This window comes from Doryrhamphus excisus, chromosome 13, assembly GCF_030265055.1.
Source record: "Doryrhamphus excisus isolate RoL2022-K1 chromosome 13, RoL_Dexc_1.0, whole genome shotgun sequence".
Taxonomy (NCBI): domain Eukaryota; kingdom Metazoa; phylum Chordata; class Actinopteri; order Syngnathiformes; family Syngnathidae; genus Doryrhamphus; species Doryrhamphus excisus.
Window position 1 is genome coordinate 17264434 of NC_080478.1, and position 22945 is coordinate 17287378.

Genomic DNA, 22945 nt, shown 5'->3' on the forward strand with positions numbered 1-22945 from the left:
TCTGGGTTTCATCGAGACACGGCCCCTTGAACCAGTTATGTGATATTGTTATAAAAAAAAACGGTAAAGAATATCTGGATATTGAATACAAATAGATGAAAATTGGAGTATATTCATTCACCAAAAGAGTTCTGTAGCTCACCATCAAATCCTCCGATGGCTGCCTTAATCCAGTTGAAATACACAATTCAAACATTTTCAAGACAAATCACCATCATGTAGAACAGAAGTGTGAAAATCTGAAAATGTAGACTAAGGCTACTTTAAGTCACACAGTCCATCATTTATTTCTTTTAAAGACCTCATTTAGTGATTTCCCTTTTCCATTCCCTGATGTTCTTATCAAATTGTCCGTAAGGACATTTTTACGTTAGAGTGGATTTAACAGTTTTACCATTTTCCCAAAAAGATGGTACCCCATTATCCTTGCGGCGATAAAAGCGTGTTGGACGATCTATTTAATTGTTTTTCCCTTTTTGGTGCAAGCCTGTGCTTTTTGTCACTGCTGCTGAAATACACAATCTTCTGCCACTATAGCAGGGGTCACCAACCTTTTTGAGGCCGAGGGCTACTTTGTCAGCACGGATAGTAATGAAGGGCTACATGACCTGTTTGCGGTGAACTTCCAAAATGACAAAACTGCACGGATCACTTTTTAGTACTCAGAACAAAAGGAATAGTAGTAGTAACACTATGTGAAGCGACTGCTCACATTCATTCATTCATTCATTTTCTACCGCTTTTCCTCACGAGGGTCGTGGGGGTGCTGGAGCCTATCCCAGCTGTCTTTGGGCGAGAGGCGGGCTACACCCTGGACTGGTCGCCAGCCAATCACAGGGCACATATAGACAAACAACCATTCACACTCACATTCATACCTATGGACAATTTGGAGTCGCTAATTAACCTAGCATGTTTTTGGAATGTGGGAGGAAACCGGAGTACCCGGAGAAAACCCACGCATGCACGGGGAGAACATGCAAACTCCACACAGAGATGGCCGAGGGTGGAATTGAACCCTGGTCTCCTAGCTGTGAGGTCTGCGCACTAACCACTCGTCCGCCGTGCCGCCCCCGACTGCTCACATATCAATGTTAATTATTTTCCACGATAATGGTAACAAAAACATATTTTTTAACAAGAAACATTTATTTATGTGCTCACATATTTGAAAGTCAGAGGGAACACCTTTCTGTGATTTTTTTCACCTGCCTAGTGAAAAAAGTCCTTTGTTTGTCCAAAGCCGCCTTTAACAAACGGGCCTTTTTCATCCGCTTTGGTATTGCAACAGTCGCCCCGCAAATAAGACACATACATTTTTCTTCAAAATACAATATAATAGAAAAATTCTTCCTCTCAATCACTGTGGAAAATTTAAGTCCTTTTTCACTTTTCTGCCAGGTTTTTGGGGGCTAAACTGCACAAGTAAGCTAACTCCTCATCACCGCTGCACTATATCGGAAAAGCGGTGAGCGGACGCGTGCGCACACATGAACTTTGACTTGAGGTAAGAGTTCGTTATAAAATATTTTTGTTTAAATTTTTGATGTTATAAGACGCTCGGCACGGCAGTCGAGTGGTTAGCACGCAGACCTCACAGCTAGGAGACCAGGGTTCAATTCCACTCTCGGCCATCTCTGTGTGGAGTTTGCATGTTCTCCAAATTAGGTATGAATGTGAGTGTGAATGGTTGTTTGTCTATATGTGCCCTGTGATTGGCTGGCCACCAGTCCAGGGTGTACCCTGCCCGAAGACAGCTGGGATAGGCTCCAGCACCCCCGCACCCCTCGTGAGGATAAGGGGTAGAAAATGAATGAATAATAGATATCAAGGTTGAAAGGCGGACTAGTGGTTAGCACACAGGCCTCACATCTAGGAGATCTGAGTTCAATTCCACCCTTGGCCATCTCTGTGTGGAGTTTGCATGTTCTCCCCGTGCATGCGTGGGTTTTCTCCGGGTACTCCGGTTTCCTCCCACATTCCAAAAACATGCTAGGTTAATTGGCGACTCCAAATTGTCCATAGGTATGAATGTGAGTGTGAATGGTTGTTTGTCTATATGTGCCCTGTGATTGGCTGGCCACCAGTCCATGGTGTACCCCGCCTCTCGCCCGAAGACAGCTGGGATAGGCTCCAGCACCCCCGCGACCCTCGTGAGGAAAAGCGGTAGAAAATGAATGAATGTTATAAGACGATTAAAAAAAAATACATTAATGTAAGCAATTCTGATTCAAAATTTAAAGCACAAAATAACAATGATAATTTGTGACCAGTGCTATTTTTAGACGATGCCTTGCGGGCTCCTTAAGTGGTCCACATGCGGCCGCGGGCACAGCGTTGGTGACCCCTGCGCTATATAGCCTGGCATGTGAAATGTTGTGTTAAGTTAAAGGTATTGGTGCAGGCGCTGGTGCCAAGTAATGCACCGTTACAGGGTATTGCATCATATCTGCAGTTAATTGGCATGACAACACCATCCAGTTGACAACATAATCCACAAATAATACAGTACATAATAACGGGATACAAGATATGCTCACATGGTGCAGCTTGTTCCTTCTTGGCCGGTTGCTCTGTTTTATGAGCTTGTCCTTTGATTTTATTCACCAGGGTTAGAAGGCGGCCTTTAATAGACGTATCCTGGTCATCCTCATCTTCCTCCATGGGGATTCCTACAGCACATAAACAGACACACGATAAACAGGATGTGAAAAGACTATTGCGGCAATATCTCAAGTCAAGAAAAGCTGCCTATGGGGGGGTTTGGGGGGGGGTCTCTACGTGTCAAATGTATGACGTGTGTTGCAGTATGGACGGTATCTCATGTTTGTGGGCAATATCGAGTTAATTGCTTTTCTGTGCGGAGGCAGCCATGACAGGTCGGTGTTTTGTGGCGGGACTAAGGCGACCATTAGATCGGTTGAACCGCAGAGGGCCGGGTGGTTTCATTATTTATCAAAACATAAAGATATTCTCACACGGATAGGAAGTTCTCAACCACAGCATACTGCAAAGGAACAGAGGAAGCCCAGAGCATTAAAGAGAAATGCTGTTTAACTGTATTGGGGGGTGGGGGGTCCAAAACCAGTAAATGGTTGGACCACTATTTGCCCCAAATATTGTATTCACCGATCCAGCATCGCAATAATGCTTGCTATCTTCAAAACGGGGGCTGCACGGTGGTCGAGTGGTTAGCGCGCAGACCTCACAGCTAGGAGACCCGAGTTCAATCCCACCCTCGGCCATCTCTGTGTGGAGTTTGCATGTTCTCCCCATCCGGGTATTCCGGTTTCCTCCCACATTCCAAAAACATGCTAGGTTAATTAGCGACTCCAAATTGTCCATAGGTATGAATGTGAGTGTGAATGGTTGTTTGTCTATATGTGCCCTGTGATTGGCTGGCCACCAGTACAGGGTGTAACCCCGCCTCTCGCCCGAAGACAGCTGGCATAGGCTCCAGTACCCCTGCGTACTACTGTACTACTACTACTACCTGTTTTTGCACCATACTATTAACATTCTATATGCCTCACAGCCAGGAGACCCGAGTTCAATTCCACTCTTCTCTGTGTGGAGTTTTGTGTGGGTTTTCTCCGGGTACTCTGGTTTCCTCCCACATTCCAAAAACATGCTAGGTTAATTAGCGACTCCAAATTGTCCATAGGTATGAATGTGAGTGTGAATGGTTGTTTGTCTATATGTGCTCTGTGATTGGCTGGCCACCAGTCCAGGGTGTACCCCGCCTCCCGCCCGTAGAGAGCTGGGATAGGCTCCAGCACCCCTGTGACCCTTGTGAGGATAAGCGGTAGAAAATGAATGAATGAATCTTCAAAATGTACCAATGTTTGTTATCCATAACATTACCCTAACCCAGGGGTTAGCAACCCACGGCTCCAGAGCCGAATGAGGCTCTTCAGCCTTTGTTGTGGCTCCCTTTGCAATGCTCAAGTAAGTATTTTTTAACACCCAAATGAAAAAAATACTCATCTTTCTAATTTCTGTGAGATCGTATAATAGCAAAAGTACTCCACTTTTTCTCCTCGGAACTACTTTATACCGCAAAATTCCCTCCAAATCCGGCAGTCAATCAAATTTTGGGAGCATGTCGGTACACATTTGTTCATGCGTCAGGTACTGAGGTTTAACCAAGATTTCAAACTTTCGAAAGTTTATAAGATATTGTTTTCAAATTGTGTTTTGCGGCTCCAGCGTATTTTATTTAGTGAGGCATCGGGTAAAAGCGCTCTTTTGATTGTAAAGGTTGCCGACCCCTATCCTAACCCCACTATCTGTGACTATGGCCCATTGTTGTGTCATTCACTCACAAGTAGCAGCATGCTAATGCACATATCACAACAGATATACACCCGGTTTCAAACCCCTTCAGACCACGGCCAATACAGTTGAACTTCACATTTTAGCGAGGCCTTTTATTGTGGCCACCCGAGGGCACAATTGTGCAATAATTATGCTGTGTCACCAGCATCTCACAAACAAAGATTTAGACATATTTGGACATATTTTCATCCCAATATGGCTCACAGCCGTTTGGGAGTTGATAGCGACAACCATATGCCAAATCTGAAGGATATGCAATGTCTTCATCCATCTTCATCTCACCGCAGTGAAGCTGCAGCTGGTTGTGAAAATCAAAAAGCTCCTCCTGGATATCTGATGGACAAGGACAGTCGTCACCGGTGCTGAAGGTCAGCAGCATGTTAATCTAAAATATAAAGACAAAACAATAATTTAGTTATGATATAGAACTACTAACATCTCATTGTGCTCAACATTGGAGAGAATGGTGAGACTTGTGGTTCACGTTTTGGACATCATGACAAGTCATTAAAGCAAAGAACTCTGCATCCAGCTGTGACCCCCAAGGGTGTGTGTGTGCATGTGTGTGTGTACATGTACTCTCAATGAAGAAATGACACAAGAGATGAGAAACTGTTATGCCTTGAAGCTCATGTCAACACAAATACACAAAGAAGACTTCATTTGGTGCATGGAGCAGCTGGGCAGTAAGACAACCTTAAGTCCAAAATGAAGGAATCCAATGCTACAATACACACACAAACGAATGGGAATTGGAGTGTTGGCAGCTAAATTAGTCATGTATGTGGAAAATTACATAAGTCATGTAAATTGTCCCTCATGAATCATTGAGTTATATGCATCATTTCAGCCAGAGTGGCTGCAGGCTGTGTCTGTGGTCGGTGATACATACATTCATGTGTGGTGGGGTTATGATTTATTGTATCTGACATCTGGCTGACAAATGTTTATATTTTACACACGTAAAGTCAATACATGATCAAAAGTGTGGACATTTTGAGGTTTGTTGTTTAGTTTTTATATATATATTTATTCTATACTGTATAACATTTGGAAAATGATTTAATTTAATCTCACTGAGGAAGAAAACTACTAACTTAATTATGCACCCTTTGCACAATATGAAAAACAATACCAAATTAACAATAAACATAATCTGTCCTCCGGGTGGGTTGCACGGCGGACGAGTGGTTAGCATGCAGGCCACACAGAGTTTGATTCCATCCTCAGCCATCTCTGTTTGTTAGGGCAAAAACAAGTGGTCGAGTGGTTAGCGCGCAGGCCTCACAGTTAGGAGACCTGAGTTCGATTCCACCCTCTGCCATCTCTGTGTGGAGTTTGCATGTTCTCCCCGTGCATGCGTGGGTTTTCTCTTCGGGTACTCCGGTTGTTTCTGTTTTTTCGTCTGACATTTTCGTGGAAAACTGTTTAGTGATTACTCATTTGAACGCATATTGTTCAAATAACTCGCCGGAACTACTTTCCTCAACACGACCAGAAGGGCTGCACGGTAGAAGAGTGGTTAGCACGCATGCCTCACAGCTAGGACACCCGAGTTCAATTCCACCCTCGGCCATCTCTGTGTAGAGTTTGCATGTTCTCCCCGTGCATGCGTGGGTTTTCTCCGGGTACTCCGGTTTCCTCCCACATTCCAAAAACATGCTAGGTTAATTGGCGACTCCAAATTGTCCATAGGTATGAATGTGAGTGTGAATGGTTGTTTGTCTATATGTGCCCTGTGATTGGCTGGCCACCAGTCCGGGGTGTACCCCGCCTCTCGCCCGAAGACAGCTGGGATAGGCTCCAGCACGCCCTGCAACTCTCGTGAGGATAAGCGGTAGAAAATTAATGAATGAATGTCCTCCAGGTGTCTTATATCTAAATTACAGCTAAATTAAATTAAATTAACTCCTAAGTCAGTCACACTGTACACAGAACACAAGAAGGACATCAATGCAGTAATAAAATACTACATACAAGAATTAAATTCAATAGTAATAAATAAATAGGAGTCTTTCAATGTCAATAATAAGACCGCTACATTGCTTGACTATTAGCGTTACTTTCGGAGGATCAGCGACCTGGCAGTTATGTGTACAGTTGAGTTTAAGAGTTTTGTGATTTCCGACCATCTGTGAATGTGACATGAGTTCTGACGATGTGTGTGTCAGTGTGGGGCGAGGCAGACGGTTGCGTGGAGAGAGGACGGTTGAGGTAGCTGATGTTGTTTTGGCAGTCGACAGTATTGCGTTTTGTTTTTGCAATAAAACGATTGGGTAGACATTACAATACGATCTTTATCCTTAAGGATGGTAACTACTTTGCCAGCAAGTCTTGTGTCTATAGGCTGTTTTTTATACATTTACGGGAGTGCATGTGTGTGTGATCATGAAAATCCGTAACACTGGACAACGTAAACCAAGGACCACCTCTATTTGTAATTACCGCAAAATGTATTTTCATGTATCACTGCAGTGATAGTGTACCTGTTCTTGGGGAGGTGATCGGAACTCCTTGGTCTTCTTGGCAGTAACCGCGGCGGACATATTTAGCGCAAGCATTAACTCGTTGTAGCGGAACTTTTGGTTGTACTGCAACTTGGAGACAAAGTTGTCCGAAAAGGACACGATGGCTTCGATGCGGTGCTTCAGCTCACAGTCGCAGAAATAGTGCAGCAGCTCGCACATCTGTAGAGACAAATAAAAGTTACTGAAAGATCAGATCGTGTATGTTCATGTCACTATACCATATTTTCTGGACTATAAGTCGCACAAGGCAAAAAATGCATAATTAGGTAGAAAAAAACATACATAAATTGCACTGAAGTATAAGTCGCATTTTAGTAATTTATTTTCCAAAGGAGTAGGAAGAAGCAAAGCTTATTAAATCCTACCTCTCCATCTGGTACTTTTACAATCAGTAACTGTTACATTTGCTCACTTCCTGCTTTCCATAATACAGTTTAAGGTTGTTGTTTTTTTAATAATGCACCTTTTACTGAAGTACAAGGTAATATGACGATACAATGACATAATGGGTACCATAGTAACCGTCAATATAGTGATATATATATATAGCACATCATGACTGGTTCAAGACTCTTCATCCTTGTATTTAGCAAACATCAACTGCTTGTGTCTTGAATTGGCTCATCGTTGTGCATTGTTTGAGGGTCTCAAATACGCGGCCCGCGGGCCAAATGTGGCCCGCAGGACACTAGTTTGAGGCCCCCGCCTTGATATGAAAGTTTAATGTTAGTGCGGCCCGCGCAAGTTTGATATGGATGCTGTATGGTATCATGTACCCAGAAAAAAATATTACGTTTGATTAATGTTCATGTTAAAGGTTAAATAACTGTTAATAGTTATCCTCCCTATCCGTGTGGAAGTGGTAAGTTTTTGGCCATTTAAGTTTAAAGGAAATAACTTGAAGGCTACCGTTTAGGTCGCTAGCTCTCTAGTTTGTGAGTTAGCATGTGTCTCAAGACCCTGCAGTTGCGCAATATGTTGTAAATAAAAAGAGTATAAATGTGACTATAGTCGTGTTTTGTCATGTCTACAGGGCTCTAATAATGCTTTGTTCATTTTAATCTGAAAAAAATAATTTTTCTACCCACCAACTATATGTGGTTTCTTAAGTTTTTATTATTTGCCGTTTTATTATTATTATTATTATATTTATTTATTACTGATTGATTTTCTTTATTCTTGATTTGTTTCATTATTTTTCATCTTATTTTGTGCAGAAAAATAAAAAGTAAGATATTTGAGAACAGTGGAATGTTTTATCAGAGCTTTTATTGTAGAAAATCGGAACCAAAGCACTGAAAAAGTTTGTATATTTTTCTGTTTTTAATAAATGCGTTTTTGTTTTTTTTTTTTGGAAAACCTGATGCGGCCCAGCCTTGCCCAGACCCTATCTCCAGTGGCCCCCAGGTAAATTGAGTTTGAGACCCCTGATCTATTGTGATCCCCAGAAATTTATATTCATACCCATGAACAGAAAAGGTGTCCAGTGTTTATGTAATAGAAACAGTTTTTTCATTTATAAGTCGCTCTGGAGGATAAGTCGCAGGAACAGCCAACCTATGAAAAAAACTGAAAAAAGTGTGACTTATAGTCCGGAAAATACGGTAATACACACATGTCCATATACATTTGTATATATAAATATAATCTAGTTATGTTTGCGGTGTATTACCTGTCGTTTCACAGGTTCAGGCAGTCTCTTCTCCAGAAGCCCTTTCATCAGCTGTTTAGCTTCTTTGGCTTCTTCCTCTCCGGCTTCCACTGCCTTCTCCTCGGCCCCCGTTAGTCCTTCTTTGTTGGTGGTACAAATGGTTTCTTCCTTGTGTGTCCGGGTAAATACATTCGGGTCAATAAGCAGTAAGATCTTGTGAACGTCCTCACTGCAGAGTATACCCATGGTCAGCAATGTGCTGATGAGCTTCAGGATTGGCACAAACTGGTACTCGACACCTCCTCCGACAGGATCACGGATGTAGTGCCCGCCTCCTTGGACAGCCTCCGTCAACATCGATATCGCTTTTGCTTTTAATGCGTCCAGTGGAATCTGTGGACTGTAGAGATAATGTTCCCGTTTGGTGTTGATGAAACAAGGCGGAGCAAAGTTGAGGCGGGGTTTCAGCGACGTGCTGAGCCCCACCCCTGGTGGTAAGTGTTTTTTGGAAGAGTCAGAGAAGAGCCGGATGGAGCGTGTCTCTGCCGTGACCGGGATGATGAATTCATCTTTCATCATGAGTCGAGCCTCCTTAGCTGTTTCCAAATGGATGCTGATGAGGAGATTGTAAAAACCTTCCCGTAGCATTCCCGACAGGTACTGGTTGTCGATGGTGTATAACAGTTGAGATTGATCCAGGTGGCTGCAGAGGGCGTGGGCCACACGGGTGTTACCCAGAGCGCAGAGGGCGCAGTAGAGCTTCAAGGTGTGATAGTGGAACTTCCTCATGTCCTCCTGCTCGGACAATTCCATGATGTCAACACACCTTGGAATACATAGGATAATTATGTCAATAATTAGAAATGAGTCGAAGGAAAAAATGCTGCACTTATCATCAATCTGATTCAATCAATCGGATTTTGTTTTCACAATTAAGTATTTCATAACAATTACTCGGCTGCACGGTGGTTGAGTGGTTAGCACGCAAGCCTCACAGCTAAAAGACCCGAGTTCGATTCCACTCTCAGCCACCTCTGTGTGGAGTTTGCGAAAATGAATGAATGAATGAATAACAATTACTCGGCTGCACGATGGTTGAGTGGTTAGCACACAAGCCTCACAGCTAAGAGACCCGAGTTCGATTCCACTCTCAGCCATCTCTGTGTGGAGCTTGCATGTCCTCCCTGTGCATGAGCCCACTCCACTGTGATTAGTCACATGCCCAAAGTGCTTCCTAACTATAAACCATATAAGGAAATCCGCCCTCTGTGACATCACAAAGGGGCAGTTTTACCACGCCTTTTGAAACCGAGCATTTTGAGTCATCCTAAACTTCTTACAGGGCTCACTTTCAAATGCGCAAACCTCATTATCTGAAATGTTGGCATCGTTAAATATGAGGATACAACATTCTAAATACATTTATAGGTCAGAAAAGTGGAAAGAGCATAATAGGTCCCCTTTAAAATGTAGCCTTTTTTCTCCCTCTTTTGTTCATTCATTCATTCATTTTCTACCGCTTTTCCTCACGAGGGTCGCGGGGGTGCTGGAGCCTATCCCAGCTGTCTTTGGGCAAGAGGCGGGGTACACCCTGGACTGGTCGCCAGCCAATCACAGGGCACATATAGACAAACAACCATTCACACTCACATTCATACCTATGGACAATTTGGAGTCGCCAATTAACCTAGCATGTTTTTGGAATGTGGGAGGAAAACGGAGTACCCGGAGAAAACCGGAAGCACATGCAAACTCCACACAGAGATGGCCGAGGGTGAAACTGAACCCTGGTCTCCTAGCTGTGAGGTCTGCGCGCTAACCACTCGACCGCCGTGCCACCCCCCTCTTTTTGTTGATATTTTGATTAAACTTACCTATCTTCTACTCCTGATTACGAAAGAACGGAAGAAGGTAAAAACTTTTTTCCATGTCAGCTGCCTGGCTGAGGAGTGGTTAGCGCGCATGCCTCACAGCTAGGAGACTCAAGTTCAATTCCACCCTCCACCATCTCTGTATGGAGTTTGCATGTTCTCCCCGTGCATGCGTGGGTTTTCTCCGGGTACTCCGGTTTCCTCCCACATTCCAAAAACATGCTAGGTTAATTGGCGACTCCAATTGTCCATAGGTATGAATGTGAGTGTGAATGGTTGTTTGTCTATATGTACCCTGTGATTGGCTGGTTCAGGGTGTACCCCGCCTCTCGCACGAAGACAACTGGGATAGGCTCCATTATGAACCGTTATGAACCGTTATGAAATCTTCTTATGAGCATGTTTTTGGAAGCAACCAGTAACAATGACACCATTCAGCAGCAATAACACAAACATCCATCTCTACTGAGGAAAACAAACCTGTTCTCCTCAGGTATGTGAACTGCCATCATCTGAAGCGGCTCCACACAGTGTACCGACCATCCGTGTCTCTCACTGGCCCGGGCCATTTCCACCTTCAGGAAAGTGTTTGGCATGCGGCTCCACAGCACCGCATTGATGGTTTGAACGTCCAATCGAGGGGGACACTGAGGCACCGGGTTCTTATGTTCGCTCTTAAAGATGGCTGACGACAGCGGCATGGCGTTCTGCACGGGGAAGCGTAACATTCAAGTGGTTAGAAAGCTCTGTGAGTAACCCATCACCATCACGTTGCTGTGCTTCCCGCTTGAGAGATGATGTGATGGTGAACTTTAGGAACAAATGACCTTTTGAAGATAGGATGTAGTTGTGAATGTGGATGGCTTATTCTGTGAGTCTGACATTTTCCTACGAGCAAATGGCACAAGTTAGCATCAGAATGCTCATGCTAATGCTTGACCGAGCTAGTCAAGGCTCTGCAATTTTGTGTGTGACTGTATTTGTGTGTGTGTGTGTGTGTGTGTGTGGTATAGACATGCATGTTTTCTGTTATCAAAATTTGCAAACAGAACCAAAATAACTCATTTGTTTTGTTTTTGTTTTATTTGTTTTGTACCAACCAGTGGTACAGGGTGGTCCCAAAAAGGGGTGGACTGGTCGACAAAGCATTGACACTTGCAAAAGTTGCAAAATAGAGTTCTTCCACAGAAACACAAAATGTACCACTTCATGATAAAAGTGGTTTTCGACTTTACACAAACTTTACCTTTATCTTGGCAAGTTCAAACTGGAAGAGGTTCGGGCTGGTGGGTCGCACAAACACAGCAGGGAAAAGCTTGGTGTTTGGTTCCACCTGGAGACAAGAGCAGTCACCACACAATGCATGACTTGCAGAAAAAAATCAGCTTAATGGTTCATGGTGAAGCTTCAACCACTTGATGCCGGATCAGTATGCACTATAAACGGGCTGGGTGGGGATGACTCAGCGCTGGGTGACGCAGAACAGATTTCAGTGAGAACATAAGAAGATTAGTACCTTCGAAGGAGTTCTCAAAGCTGAACAGAAAAACTGTCAAACGTCTGATGTTCAACAATGCAAACGTCAGGGTTTAAATATGCACATACAGGAAAAAAGTTCCTCACCAGGTCAACAAACTGTAACTAGATAGATGCATGAACAATTGCACAGGAAATCATTCTCATTATATATTCGGAAGTCCATCCATGCATCCGTTTTCTATGCCCCTTGTCCTCATTAGGGTTGTGGAGGTATGCTGGAGCCTATCCCAGCTGACTTTGGACAAGAACCAATCACAGGGCACATATAGACAAACAACCATTCACACTCACATTCATACCTATGGACAATGGAGTCGCCAATTAACCTAGCATGTTTTTGGAATGTGGGAGGAAACCGGAGTACCCGGAGAAAACCCACGCATGCACGGGGAGAACATGCAAACTCCAAACAGAGATCGCCGAGGGTGGAATTGAACTTGGGTCTCCTAGCTGTGAGGCCTGTGTGCTAACCACTAGTCCGCCTTTCAGCCTTGATATCTATCATTCATTCATTCATTCATTCATTTTCTACTGCTTATCCTCACGAGGGGTGCGGGGGTGCTGGAGCCCCAGCTGTCTTCGGGCGGGGTACACCCTGGACTGGTGGCCAGCCAATCACAGGGCACATATAGACAAACAACCATTCACACTCACATTCATACCTATGGACAATTTGGAGTCGCTAATTAACCTAGCATGTTTTTGGAATGTGGGAGGAAACCGGAGTACCCAGAGAAAACCCACGCAAAACTCCACACAGAGATGGTAAAGAGTGGAATTGAACTCGGGTCTCCTAGCTGTGAGGCCTGCGCACTAACCACTCACCCGCCGTGCAGCCTGTTTCATCCCTTATTATTCATTCATTCATTTTCTACCGCTTATCCTCACTAAGGTTTCGAGCATGCTGGAGCCTATCCCAGCTGTCTTTGGGCGAGAGGCGGGGTACACCCTGGACTGGTGGCCAGCCAATCACAGGGCACATATAGACAAACAACCATTCACACTCACATTCATACCTATGGACAATTTGGAGTCGCCAATTAACCTAGCATGTTTTTGGAATGTGGGAGGAAACCGGAGTATCCAGAAGTCATTCACTGATAAATGAGTGTATTAATATTTATTACATAATTGCATTAATTACCTGATAGGACGTGGCTACTTCCTTGCCGTTGACAGTGAATGTCACCAGACCAGTGGCCAGGTCTATGAGACAGCCAATTTCCAGGTCCACATTGCTGCGGCTTGAGCCATGAGTGGCGTTGGTCACGTCGCCTCCCCACACCATGTAGCAGTTACTCCTCCTCACACTATCAGAACGCAGCCATCACAAATACATTAACATTATACAAAGTCGAAAAAACGATTGGCTTCGAGATCTCACCTCTCATGGACCCGTCCTCGCTCATCCCCCAGGGTGACAGTCACAGTTCTGGTCTTATTGAGGGAAAAGTTGTTGCTATAGTAATGGTAGTCGGGAGTCACCCAACCCACCCACACACATGCGGGTTCCTGACCAGCAAAGACTCTCACAGAGTGGTAGTACTGTAATAACATGTAGATGAATGTTACTGTAAATAGGTTTTCTGTTAATGTTGACTCGATGATGATTCAATACCGTTGTGATGCTGCTGTAGTCCACTCGTCTACTTTCATCGCTGTGTCGAACAGATCGCAGTGGATATCTACGGTCAACAGATAATTAACTACAGTGCAGGTAACGAGCCTAATGAGTTTGAATAGATTTTCATGTAATGTAGATTAAAATTACATGCTATGATTGACATTTGGTCTGTGCAGCAATGTACCAAAGATGAGTACCTGTGTTTGACCTTCAGGGTCTCATCATCATGAACTCCATTCATGTCTACAACAGGACTGGTCTTGAAGAAGGATTGGAACTCCACAGGCATACTGAGACGACAAAACACCATATCCGCATTGCTGTTCTGGGTACCAAATGTCTTGTGTGTTACTTTGAGACACGGGGGGCTGTCAATGGTCCCGTCAATCCTGGTGACCTGATAAGAACCAACAAAGTCTGAGCAAGCATCCAAACTTTAGTTGAGATGAGGTATTGAAGTGTTAGATGATACCGTGATGTGATTGTGGTCCTTTGGCACATTGACAAACGTTGGCAGACGTTTGCTGAACCACATGGTGAGCTCTCGGTTCATGTTGACAGCGAAGGGTTCAAACCCCTCCTGGAGGCCACACATGGTGTAGTACTTGAAGGTGCTGGCGTCTTTGCCAAGATTCATACGACCCACCTGAGCCAAGCCCAGACTGCATACCGGAATGAACCCTGCACAGTCAGCATGAGTTTGATGGATGGTGTCACATTATATACTCTATAATTCTTCTTCTTAAATTTTTGATGAGTTCCTTGGACCTTCTCGATGTTCCAGCGTGTGCTGTCAAACAAGTAATTTTTTATGACGGCAATAAAAGAAACTACAAACTGCAGTCAATCAGGATCTCGATCAAGAACTGAACAGGGACTGACCTTATCAAGTTAGACATTCTCCAACCTTAGGCCCCACTTATTTAAAGATTTAGGTCAGGGGTCGGCAACCTTTACTATCAAAAGAGCCATTTTACCCCCACGCTCACTAAAGGAAAATAGACTGGAGCCACAAAACATAATTTTAAAACAAATTCAAAGTTTGAATATTTATTGTGTGAAAAATAAATTCGGTTAGACCAGGGGTCGGCAACCTTTACTACCAAAAGAGCTATTTTACCCATATGCTCACTAAAGGAAAATAGCCGCAAAAACATAATTTAAAAACAATTTGAAAGTTTGAAAATTTCTTGTGTGAAAAATACATTCGGTTAGACCAGGGGTCGGCAACCTTTACTACCAAAAGAGACATTTTACCCCCATGGTCAATAAGGGAAAATAGACTGGCGCCACAAAACATAATTTAAAAACAAATTAAAAGTTTGAATATTTATTGTGTGAAAAATACATTCGGTTAGACCAGGGGTCGGCAACCTTTACTACCAAAAGAGCCATTTTACCCCTATGCTCACTAAAGGAAAATAAACTAGCGCAACAAAACATAATTTAAAAACAAATTGAAGGTTTGAATATTTCTTGTGTGAAAAATGCATTCGGTTAGACCAGGGGTCGGCAACCTTTACTACCAAAAGAGCTATTTTACCCATATGCTCACTAGACCAGGGGTCGGCAACCTTTACTACCAAAAGAGCCAGTTTGTACACTATATATTTCACTTGGTTTACGGCGTTTCTGGTTATGTATGCACTCTCATAAATGACTTATTGAAAAACTCTTATTGGTATTTGTATGTATATTTCTTAGGTATACCTTTTGACTGTTAAGTTGCTGTGTGATGACTTTATTTGTAATATGACACTGTGAGTCAGACTGTTATATTCAGTAACTTGGACACACTGGACGCAGGGTTCAAAGCTTAAGAAAAAAGTGGTGGTCAATAAACCGGTACAACACAAAAGAGGAACAGAACTTGTTCCTAATCCGATGTGGATTACACAAATCCTCACACACAAACACATGCATTTTCTCACCATCCTCAGTTTCAAAGTCGGTGAAGCAAAGTTCAGAGCCTTTGGTGGTAATAAGTATCTCTCCATTGAGGGTGAAGATCATGGATTTGTCCTCCATGTTAATCATGCAGCCCACCACATCTCCACTGTGCCAGCAGCGTCCGAACAAACGGCTGCCCATGTTCAGACAGTGGCCCTGTGTACATGTCAAGCATATAGAACAATGGCTGACAAAATGTTCAGACTTATTACCAAGGGATAGTTTATAAAGTGAATAGAAATGTTTTTTAAAAATGTGCAAATTTGTTTGATGATGGGAAGAATGAGGGAGGCTGTATTATTATTATTATTATTATTATTATTATTATTATTATTATTATTATTATTATTATTATTATTATTATTATTATTATTATTATTATTATTATTATAGACAGCTGCTAAGCAGCAGTCTATGAGGCTTCCATTACTGAGCAAGCCCATATTGGTATTATTATTTATTATTTATTATTTATTATTTATTATTTATTATTTATTATTTATTATTTATTATTTATTATTTATTATTTATTATTTATTATTTATTATTTATTATTTATTATTTATTATTTATTATTTATTATTTATTGTCATTATTATTATTAATGGATGACATCCCCCATGACTAATTGGAGCCTTGTCCACCTTGAGTCAGTTTATTGCACGTTTTAGTTTGTATTTAATTTAAAATGTACGTGGTTTCCTTGTAAAAAAAAAGTGTAAATAATTTTTAAAATATATATATTTTGTATTTAAATAATATAAATAATAGAGAAATAATACACTGCAATGGAGGACAATTTTGTTGTTTCAAATTGTGCAATGACAATAAAATGAAATTTATAAAATAAATTCTCTTGCTCCGACATAGACAAATGTAAAACAATAAGGGTTATGATTACCCTGTAGCCATCAAAGACGAAGGCGAGGTCATCTGTGCCCAGCTCCACGTCTGGCTTGCATCCAGGTCTGGCCCAGCCAACTCTCATGTCTCCTCCTGTCACCGCCTCGAATTCAAAGTACCATTTGCCCGTCTTCACCGCATATGTTCGCTCCACTCGGAAGAAGCGGATTTTATCGATGCTGAGCCGTTCAACCACTTGTCCTGGAAGGGACAACCACAGAGAAAACCAGGTTTGTAGTGTAACTTTATACATCATTTTGAAGTGTGTTTTGGTGCCTTAATGGAACTTTCATTGGCGTAGTCCCACCCACATGACGACAATGACCAATGACAATGAAAACACACCTCCTTCTTGATCAGATGGCTCTACATTGTAACCATAACCAATCAAAGTCCGTATGGCCTCCCGTAGACTGTCACGATTAGACTTCTTGGTACGTTCATCCAGCATGGCGTAGGGGACCAGACGGGGGTTCCGCTTACTTTTCAGATCCTGCAGGAAGTCACAAACATCGATGATATGCACTCAAGGGGCTTATTTAAAGCAGAGTCTCGCTTACTTATTAACTGTGATTTTTTTTTTCGCAGAATCTTACTTATTTATTGCAGAGCCAAACACATTTGGAAACAACCAATAAACCTTGAGTAGGTTGTTCTAATGAATCCTGCATGTCTAAATGTGAATTTTGAATTTTCAGATTTCAGTGCGTGCCCCAACAAGGTCAAAGTTCACGTAAGAGGAAAAAAAACAAAAGGCTAAATATTTTCCATGTACTAAACCAAAATCAACTTATTGTAAAATAGCAAAAATGAACCACACTGGCTACACACTGCACACACACTGCGGCACATCCAGTGTACCTGCTGAATGCCGTACGTCCATCCCTGCTTGATGCGGTCTTTGGCCCAAACATTGTGGGCATTTTCTGCCAATTTATCCACCAGCAACTCCTGACCTGGAGTCAGTTTCATCTCAGAAAGGTCTAGAGGGGATGGTTTATAACCACTGGACATCATGAAGCTACAAAAGAGAACATTTGGAAAAAGTCATGAATGTTTAAATATGAATTCGATCAATATATGTATCTCGAGAAATACACTCTTACTTCTTTGGGAGTTTGATCTTCTTGAGTGATTCGTCAGCGTTTGGATTGACTTGAACAACTCGACAGCCCAGAGCCAGCAGGGTTCTGTGAGGGGGGGGGGGACGGGGATCAGTGAATAAATACTGGTCTTTAGAGACTGTTTAATCCCAAACATCACCTCTGCCTTGACGAGACATGCACATCTAAGTGGTAGTGGGTAGGTGGGGGTGTGTTAATGCATTAAATTGTGCATATCAGCAATAATAAAAGTCAAGGGAATACCCCGAGAACTGCATTAGGTGTGAAATCATCTTCACACCCTGTGGGAGGAACCTGTAAAAATCTTTTTTTTTTTTTTTTTGGATTGACGTCATTGACTCAGAGAGCAACACTGCTACCCGGATGTGTCAGTTCGTACACACATATTGAGAATAATTATGCTACTATGTGCTTCATGTACAGAGCATTTACCTAAAGCACTTTTAATTGGTCTCCGTGGGAATTTAAGTGTTGAGCACTGACACGTTCTTAAGACGCAGCGTCTGTCTGGTTGTGCAATCATGTTAATTGAGACGTCATATTTCCCTAAATACTCTTAGAAGACCAAATAATGAAAAATATATTATAGTCGAACAATATGGAAAAATCATTGAGAAAATGGGCATAGTCTACGGGTCCATAAGCAACAATGACAAGAGACAATGTTGAAAGTGTGTCAGCTTTTCCGGATAAACAGCAAGCTGAACACGTGATGTGTACGTATCCATTGTACGTATCCACCTACAGTACATGTCACATGCAGGGGTCTCAAACTCAATTTACTTGGGGGCCACTGGAGCTCGGGTCTGGGTGAGACTGGGCCGCATCAGGTTTTCCAAAAAAAAAAAAAAAAAACGTATTTATTAAAAACAAAAAAAATTAAAAAACTTCGCTTTGGTTCCAATTTTCTACAATAAAAGCTCTGATAAAACATTCCACTGTTCTCAAATATCTTAATTTTTATTTTTCTACACAAAATAAGATGAAAAACAAATGAACAAATCAAGAATAAAGAAAACCAATCAATCAGTAATAAATAAATAAATATAATAATAATAATAATAAAACGGCAAATAATAAAAACTTAAGAAACCACATATAGTTGGTGGGTAGACAAATTATTTTTTTCAGATTAAAATGAACAAAGCATTATTAGAGCCCTGTAGACATGACAAAACACGACTATAGTCACATTTATACTCTTTTTATTTACAACATATTGCGCAACTGCAGGGTCTTCAGACACATGCTAACTCGCAAACTAGAGAGCTAGCGACCTAAACGGTAGCCTTCAAGTTATTTCCTTTAAACTTAAATAGCCAAAAACGTACCACTTCCACACGGATAGGGAGGATAACTATTAACAGTTATTTAACCTTTAACATGAACATTAATCAAACGTAATAATTTTTTCTGGGTACATGATACCATACAGCATCCATATCAAACTTGCGCTGGCCGCACTAACATTAAACCTTCATATCAAGGCGGGGGCCTCAAACTAGTGTCCTGCGGGCCACATTTGGCCCGCGGGCCACGTGTTTGAGACCCCTGGTCTAGAGACAGCGCCACTGAGAAAAAGACAGGACGCAGAACTGGAGGTAGCAAAGATGAGGATGCTGAGGTTCTCATTGGGAGTGACCAGAATGGATAGGATCAGGAAACGAGTACATCAGAGGGACATTATACTATGTTAGAGGCCTTGGAGATAAAGTCAGAGAGGCCAGACTGAGATGGTTCAAACATGTCCAGAGGTGAAATAGTGAATATATTGGTAGAAGGATGCTGCGTTTCGAGCTGCCAGGTAGGAGGCGGTTCATGGATGTAGTTCTCCTCGTGCATGCGTGGGTTTTCTCCGGGTACTCCGATTTCCTCCCACATTCCAAAAACATGCTAGGTTAATTAGCGACTCCAAATTGTCCATAGGTATGAATGTGAGTGTGAATGGTTGTTTGTCTATATGTGCCCTGTGATTGGCTGGCCACCAGTCCAGGGTGTAACCCGCCAGCTGGGATAGGCTCCAGCACCCCCGCGACCCTCGTGAGGATAAACGGTAGAAAATGAATGAATGAATGAGTAAAGTTATACTGCTATAGATGCTGAAGTTCTCTGAGGATACTGAGGTTCTTGTTGGGAGTGACCACGATGGATAGGATGGTGTGGGAGAGACAGAAGACAGGGTTGGATGGAGGAGATTGATTTTGCTGTGGTCGGTCTTAACTTACTTTGAACACTGCAAAAACAAAATTCTTATAAGTCTTATTTCTCGTCAGCCCGTCTACGGTTCGGGTTTTTAATGCACAGCCATCATCATAATGTAATATGTCATTTAGTCCTAGTCATGGAAATTAACTTAAATTAATTATTATGCTCCTTTTCCAGTCAATCATCCCGTCATCTCAGTCTCGGATGAGTAAACTCATCTACAACTCACCGTTACGTAGTCCATCAGATCCAAGAAACTAAAGAGGAGTTCAGAACATTCACTTGAAGATACGTACTTCAGAGTTTCTGTCGACATCTGTAGGTTGTAGTTCTTCTCAGTCTCGGGCAGCTTCGAGAAATCCACCAGACACGGATGCTGCCGCTTATTATCATCCCTGATCTGTGCGCAAAAACAACATTTATGTCAACTCGGTTCTTTTTTTTTCCGTACTAAAGTCTTGTCGCTGTGGACGAACAAGTGAAGAAGAATGCGGTCTACTACAGGCTGCTACTGATAAAGTAACAGTCTGCTACTAGTGATCATGTTATGAAAGAGCAGCGAGGGAACACTTTCCTCTTAATGTATGAAATACCAAGCCGGAAATGTAGTACCTGTCATGACGCTGCACTTTATGCCAAAAAAAAGTCCTTTTGGCAATGCCCGCATGGCGATGGTGACTGTCTTACCATAAACATGCATTGGTATGGAGCTGTGTTTGTGTGTGTGATGAACACCAGCCAGCTCTGAAGGAGTAATACTACAAGAATTCACTCTTTGGAAGCAGCTTAGAAGAAATTAAATGAAGAAAAGAACATCGTCTATGCAGATTTGCATTTTTAGGAAAAGTGGGAGTGAAGCTCATCGTATGCTAATTCTCTGTCTACAAAAAGTAATGAGTTATAATAGATGGAGGATGTTCATATATGTAAATTACACATTTTTGTTTTTATTTATTCCTACTAGGGCATAACAGGTCTGTTTATCCGCATGACTTATATTGTACAATAAACCAAGAAACACATAGGAGATATTATATAACCATACAGCCACTTCATTAGGTACCCCAGCATCATCTAAGTAGGTCCAATTCAGCTTTCATTGCGCATTCATAGATAATAATGCTCAGTATTTTTAGTAGTACAGTAAACCTCGTATATATCGGACTCGGATATATCGGAAATTCGCTCACAACGGACAGATTGAACCGATTTTTCTGTAATGCATTTCCAATAAAAATTCATTGCATATATCGGATTTTTTATAACAGATTTCGCCTATTTCGGACAAAATCTCCAGTCCCGTTCCAATGCATTTCCATTAAATTTCCCTCGCATATATCGGATGGCCGCATCGTGGCGCTCCGATTCGCCGAATCGTGACAGTCCGCTATACGACGTCATTTGCAGCGTTTGCAGCGTTGCCTGCGCGTCCAGGTACATTGGAAACATAGTCAAGGAAGTGCCTTTTTATAACGGATAAAATCCGATTTACGCATATACCGGATATAAATCCGATATATGCGTAAAACGGACATTTTCCGGTATACGCATATAACGGATTTCGCTTATATCGGACAAAACCAGTGGGAACAATTGAATCCGATATATCCGAGGTTTACTGTAGTTGCATTACAATGACAAGTTACGCAAAACCAAAACGTAAAGAACACGTCTCAGAATGAAACAGTGCAGTTCGACCACCCACCATAATGAACACCACAAAACAGCATTATTATCTTTGCAAAGACAGTATCATAAACATAAATTATACTGTTAGGTTTCATTAGATTATGCGGGTACACCTAACATTTTGGCTTGTACTATGTAGTATGAAGTTGAAAGTAGAATAACCCAAATTATAGTATAGAATTTCCCATTTTTAGGTTATGGAAATTACATGTGTATATTATAAGATTATGTTATATTATTATTATTTTGGATAATTGCCATTGTAAACATACAGGTAAAAAAAAAAGCATTAAATTATAGGATAACAGAATATTACTGATCTTTACTGGCATGTAGAAGATTTTATAGGTCAAATGTTCACATCTAACTCCAGGCAAGAATGTCACGTGACCTCTTATGGTGCCTGCATAATCAATTTAAAGCCTCATTTATGTTCTTCCATAAAAAGAACAATTAAATAAAAATTTAAAAAAGCATTCTTCTTGGTTTATCGCCGTACTGAAACTGTCACAATCCTGTTGTGCCCCTTGGATGAAACAACACTTGGTCGTTTTTTGATTGTATACATTGAAACATGGACACAATGGTTGTGCTAATCTACGAATAAACTGAAAAAGCAGCAAATGACATGAAAAGCACTCAGAACGGAAAATGAGATTTTTCTTTTCCACTTACCCTCTTTTTTGGTGTGAACCGCAAATTATGAGAGAGAAAGCAAGATGATGTACAGGCATTTTGTGGTAAATAAATGCTACTATTAGTATTCCAAGCTACAGAAAATGTGTCATCGAGATGTTTATCTCTCATGGCAAAATGCATGGATTATGTTTTCTTTCAAATCTCGATGATGTCATAGTGAAATTTCTCACCTTGCCGTAGGACCAGCCAAGTTCGATCTTATTCATGCCCCACAGTTCATGGATGTTCTCCGCCAGTTTGTCCCGCACCTTCTCCAAATGTGGTGGCATGACAATCTGAGGAAACCCATCAACTGTATGTTATTACTGCTAATAAAACACATTACGTTGTTTATTATTACCTGGCTGGTTTCCACAGGCGTAGGAATGAAGGAAGCCTGCGACGAGATGAGGGTGGTCCCCAGCAGATCTCGGACCCCATCCACATCTCTCTTGTACTCCTTCACTGGCTCCACCCTCATCTTCTCTTTGGGTAGCAGAGCCTCGTAACAGGGGGCATAACTTGATGGAGGCAGAAATTTAAAGTCGCCGTGTCGACCGCCCAACAGGAAACGAACCCTGATGATGATGAAAAAAATAAGGTCTCTTGTTGGAATGGTATGGAATATTAGTTGGAAAAATAATGTAACATGCACATATTTGTATTCTACTACAAAAATCGAACTTGAATATGGGAGTAGTCGGTCTTCTTCTTTCTCTTTGGGCTTTTCCCACAGCATCCTTCTACCAATATATTCACTATCTCACCTCTGGACATGTCCCAACCATCTCAGTCTGGCCTCTCTGACTTTATCTCCAAGGCCTCGAACATGTAATGTCCATCTG

General features: G+C 41.9%; 1 protein-coding gene across 3 annotated transcripts in view; it reads right to left on the reverse strand.

Moving 5' to 3' along the window:
* LOC131140056 (ryanodine receptor 3-like) overlaps nt 1-22945 on the reverse strand; it is a 157623-nt gene that overhangs the window by 53632 nt on the left and 81046 nt on the right. For all 3 annotated transcript variants that reach the window (XM_058090130.1, XM_058090131.1, XM_058090132.1), the window contains 19 exons: nt 22462-22678; nt 22292-22396; nt 20030-20133; nt 17511-17594; nt 17266-17425; nt 16750-16897; nt 16403-16605; nt 15483-15657; nt 14024-14232; nt 13749-13948; nt 13546-13612; nt 13312-13472; nt 13072-13237; nt 11635-11721; nt 10869-11095; nt 8539-9343; nt 6825-7025; nt 4621-4723; nt 2541-2672 (listed from right to left, as the gene is read on the reverse strand). In XM_058090130.1, coding sequence (XP_057946113.1) covers nt 2541-2672; nt 4621-4723; nt 6825-7025; nt 8539-9343; nt 10869-11095; nt 11635-11721; nt 13072-13237; nt 13312-13472; nt 13546-13612; nt 13749-13948; nt 14024-14232; nt 15483-15657; nt 16403-16605; nt 16750-16897; nt 17266-17425; nt 17511-17594; nt 20030-20133; nt 22292-22396; nt 22462-22678 — 3554 coding nt within the window. The remainder of the gene's footprint in view (nt 1-2540; nt 2673-4620; nt 4724-6824; nt 7026-8538; nt 9344-10868; nt 11096-11634; nt 11722-13071; nt 13238-13311; nt 13473-13545; nt 13613-13748; nt 13949-14023; nt 14233-15482; nt 15658-16402; nt 16606-16749; nt 16898-17265; nt 17426-17510; nt 17595-20029; nt 20134-22291; nt 22397-22461; nt 22679-22945) is intronic.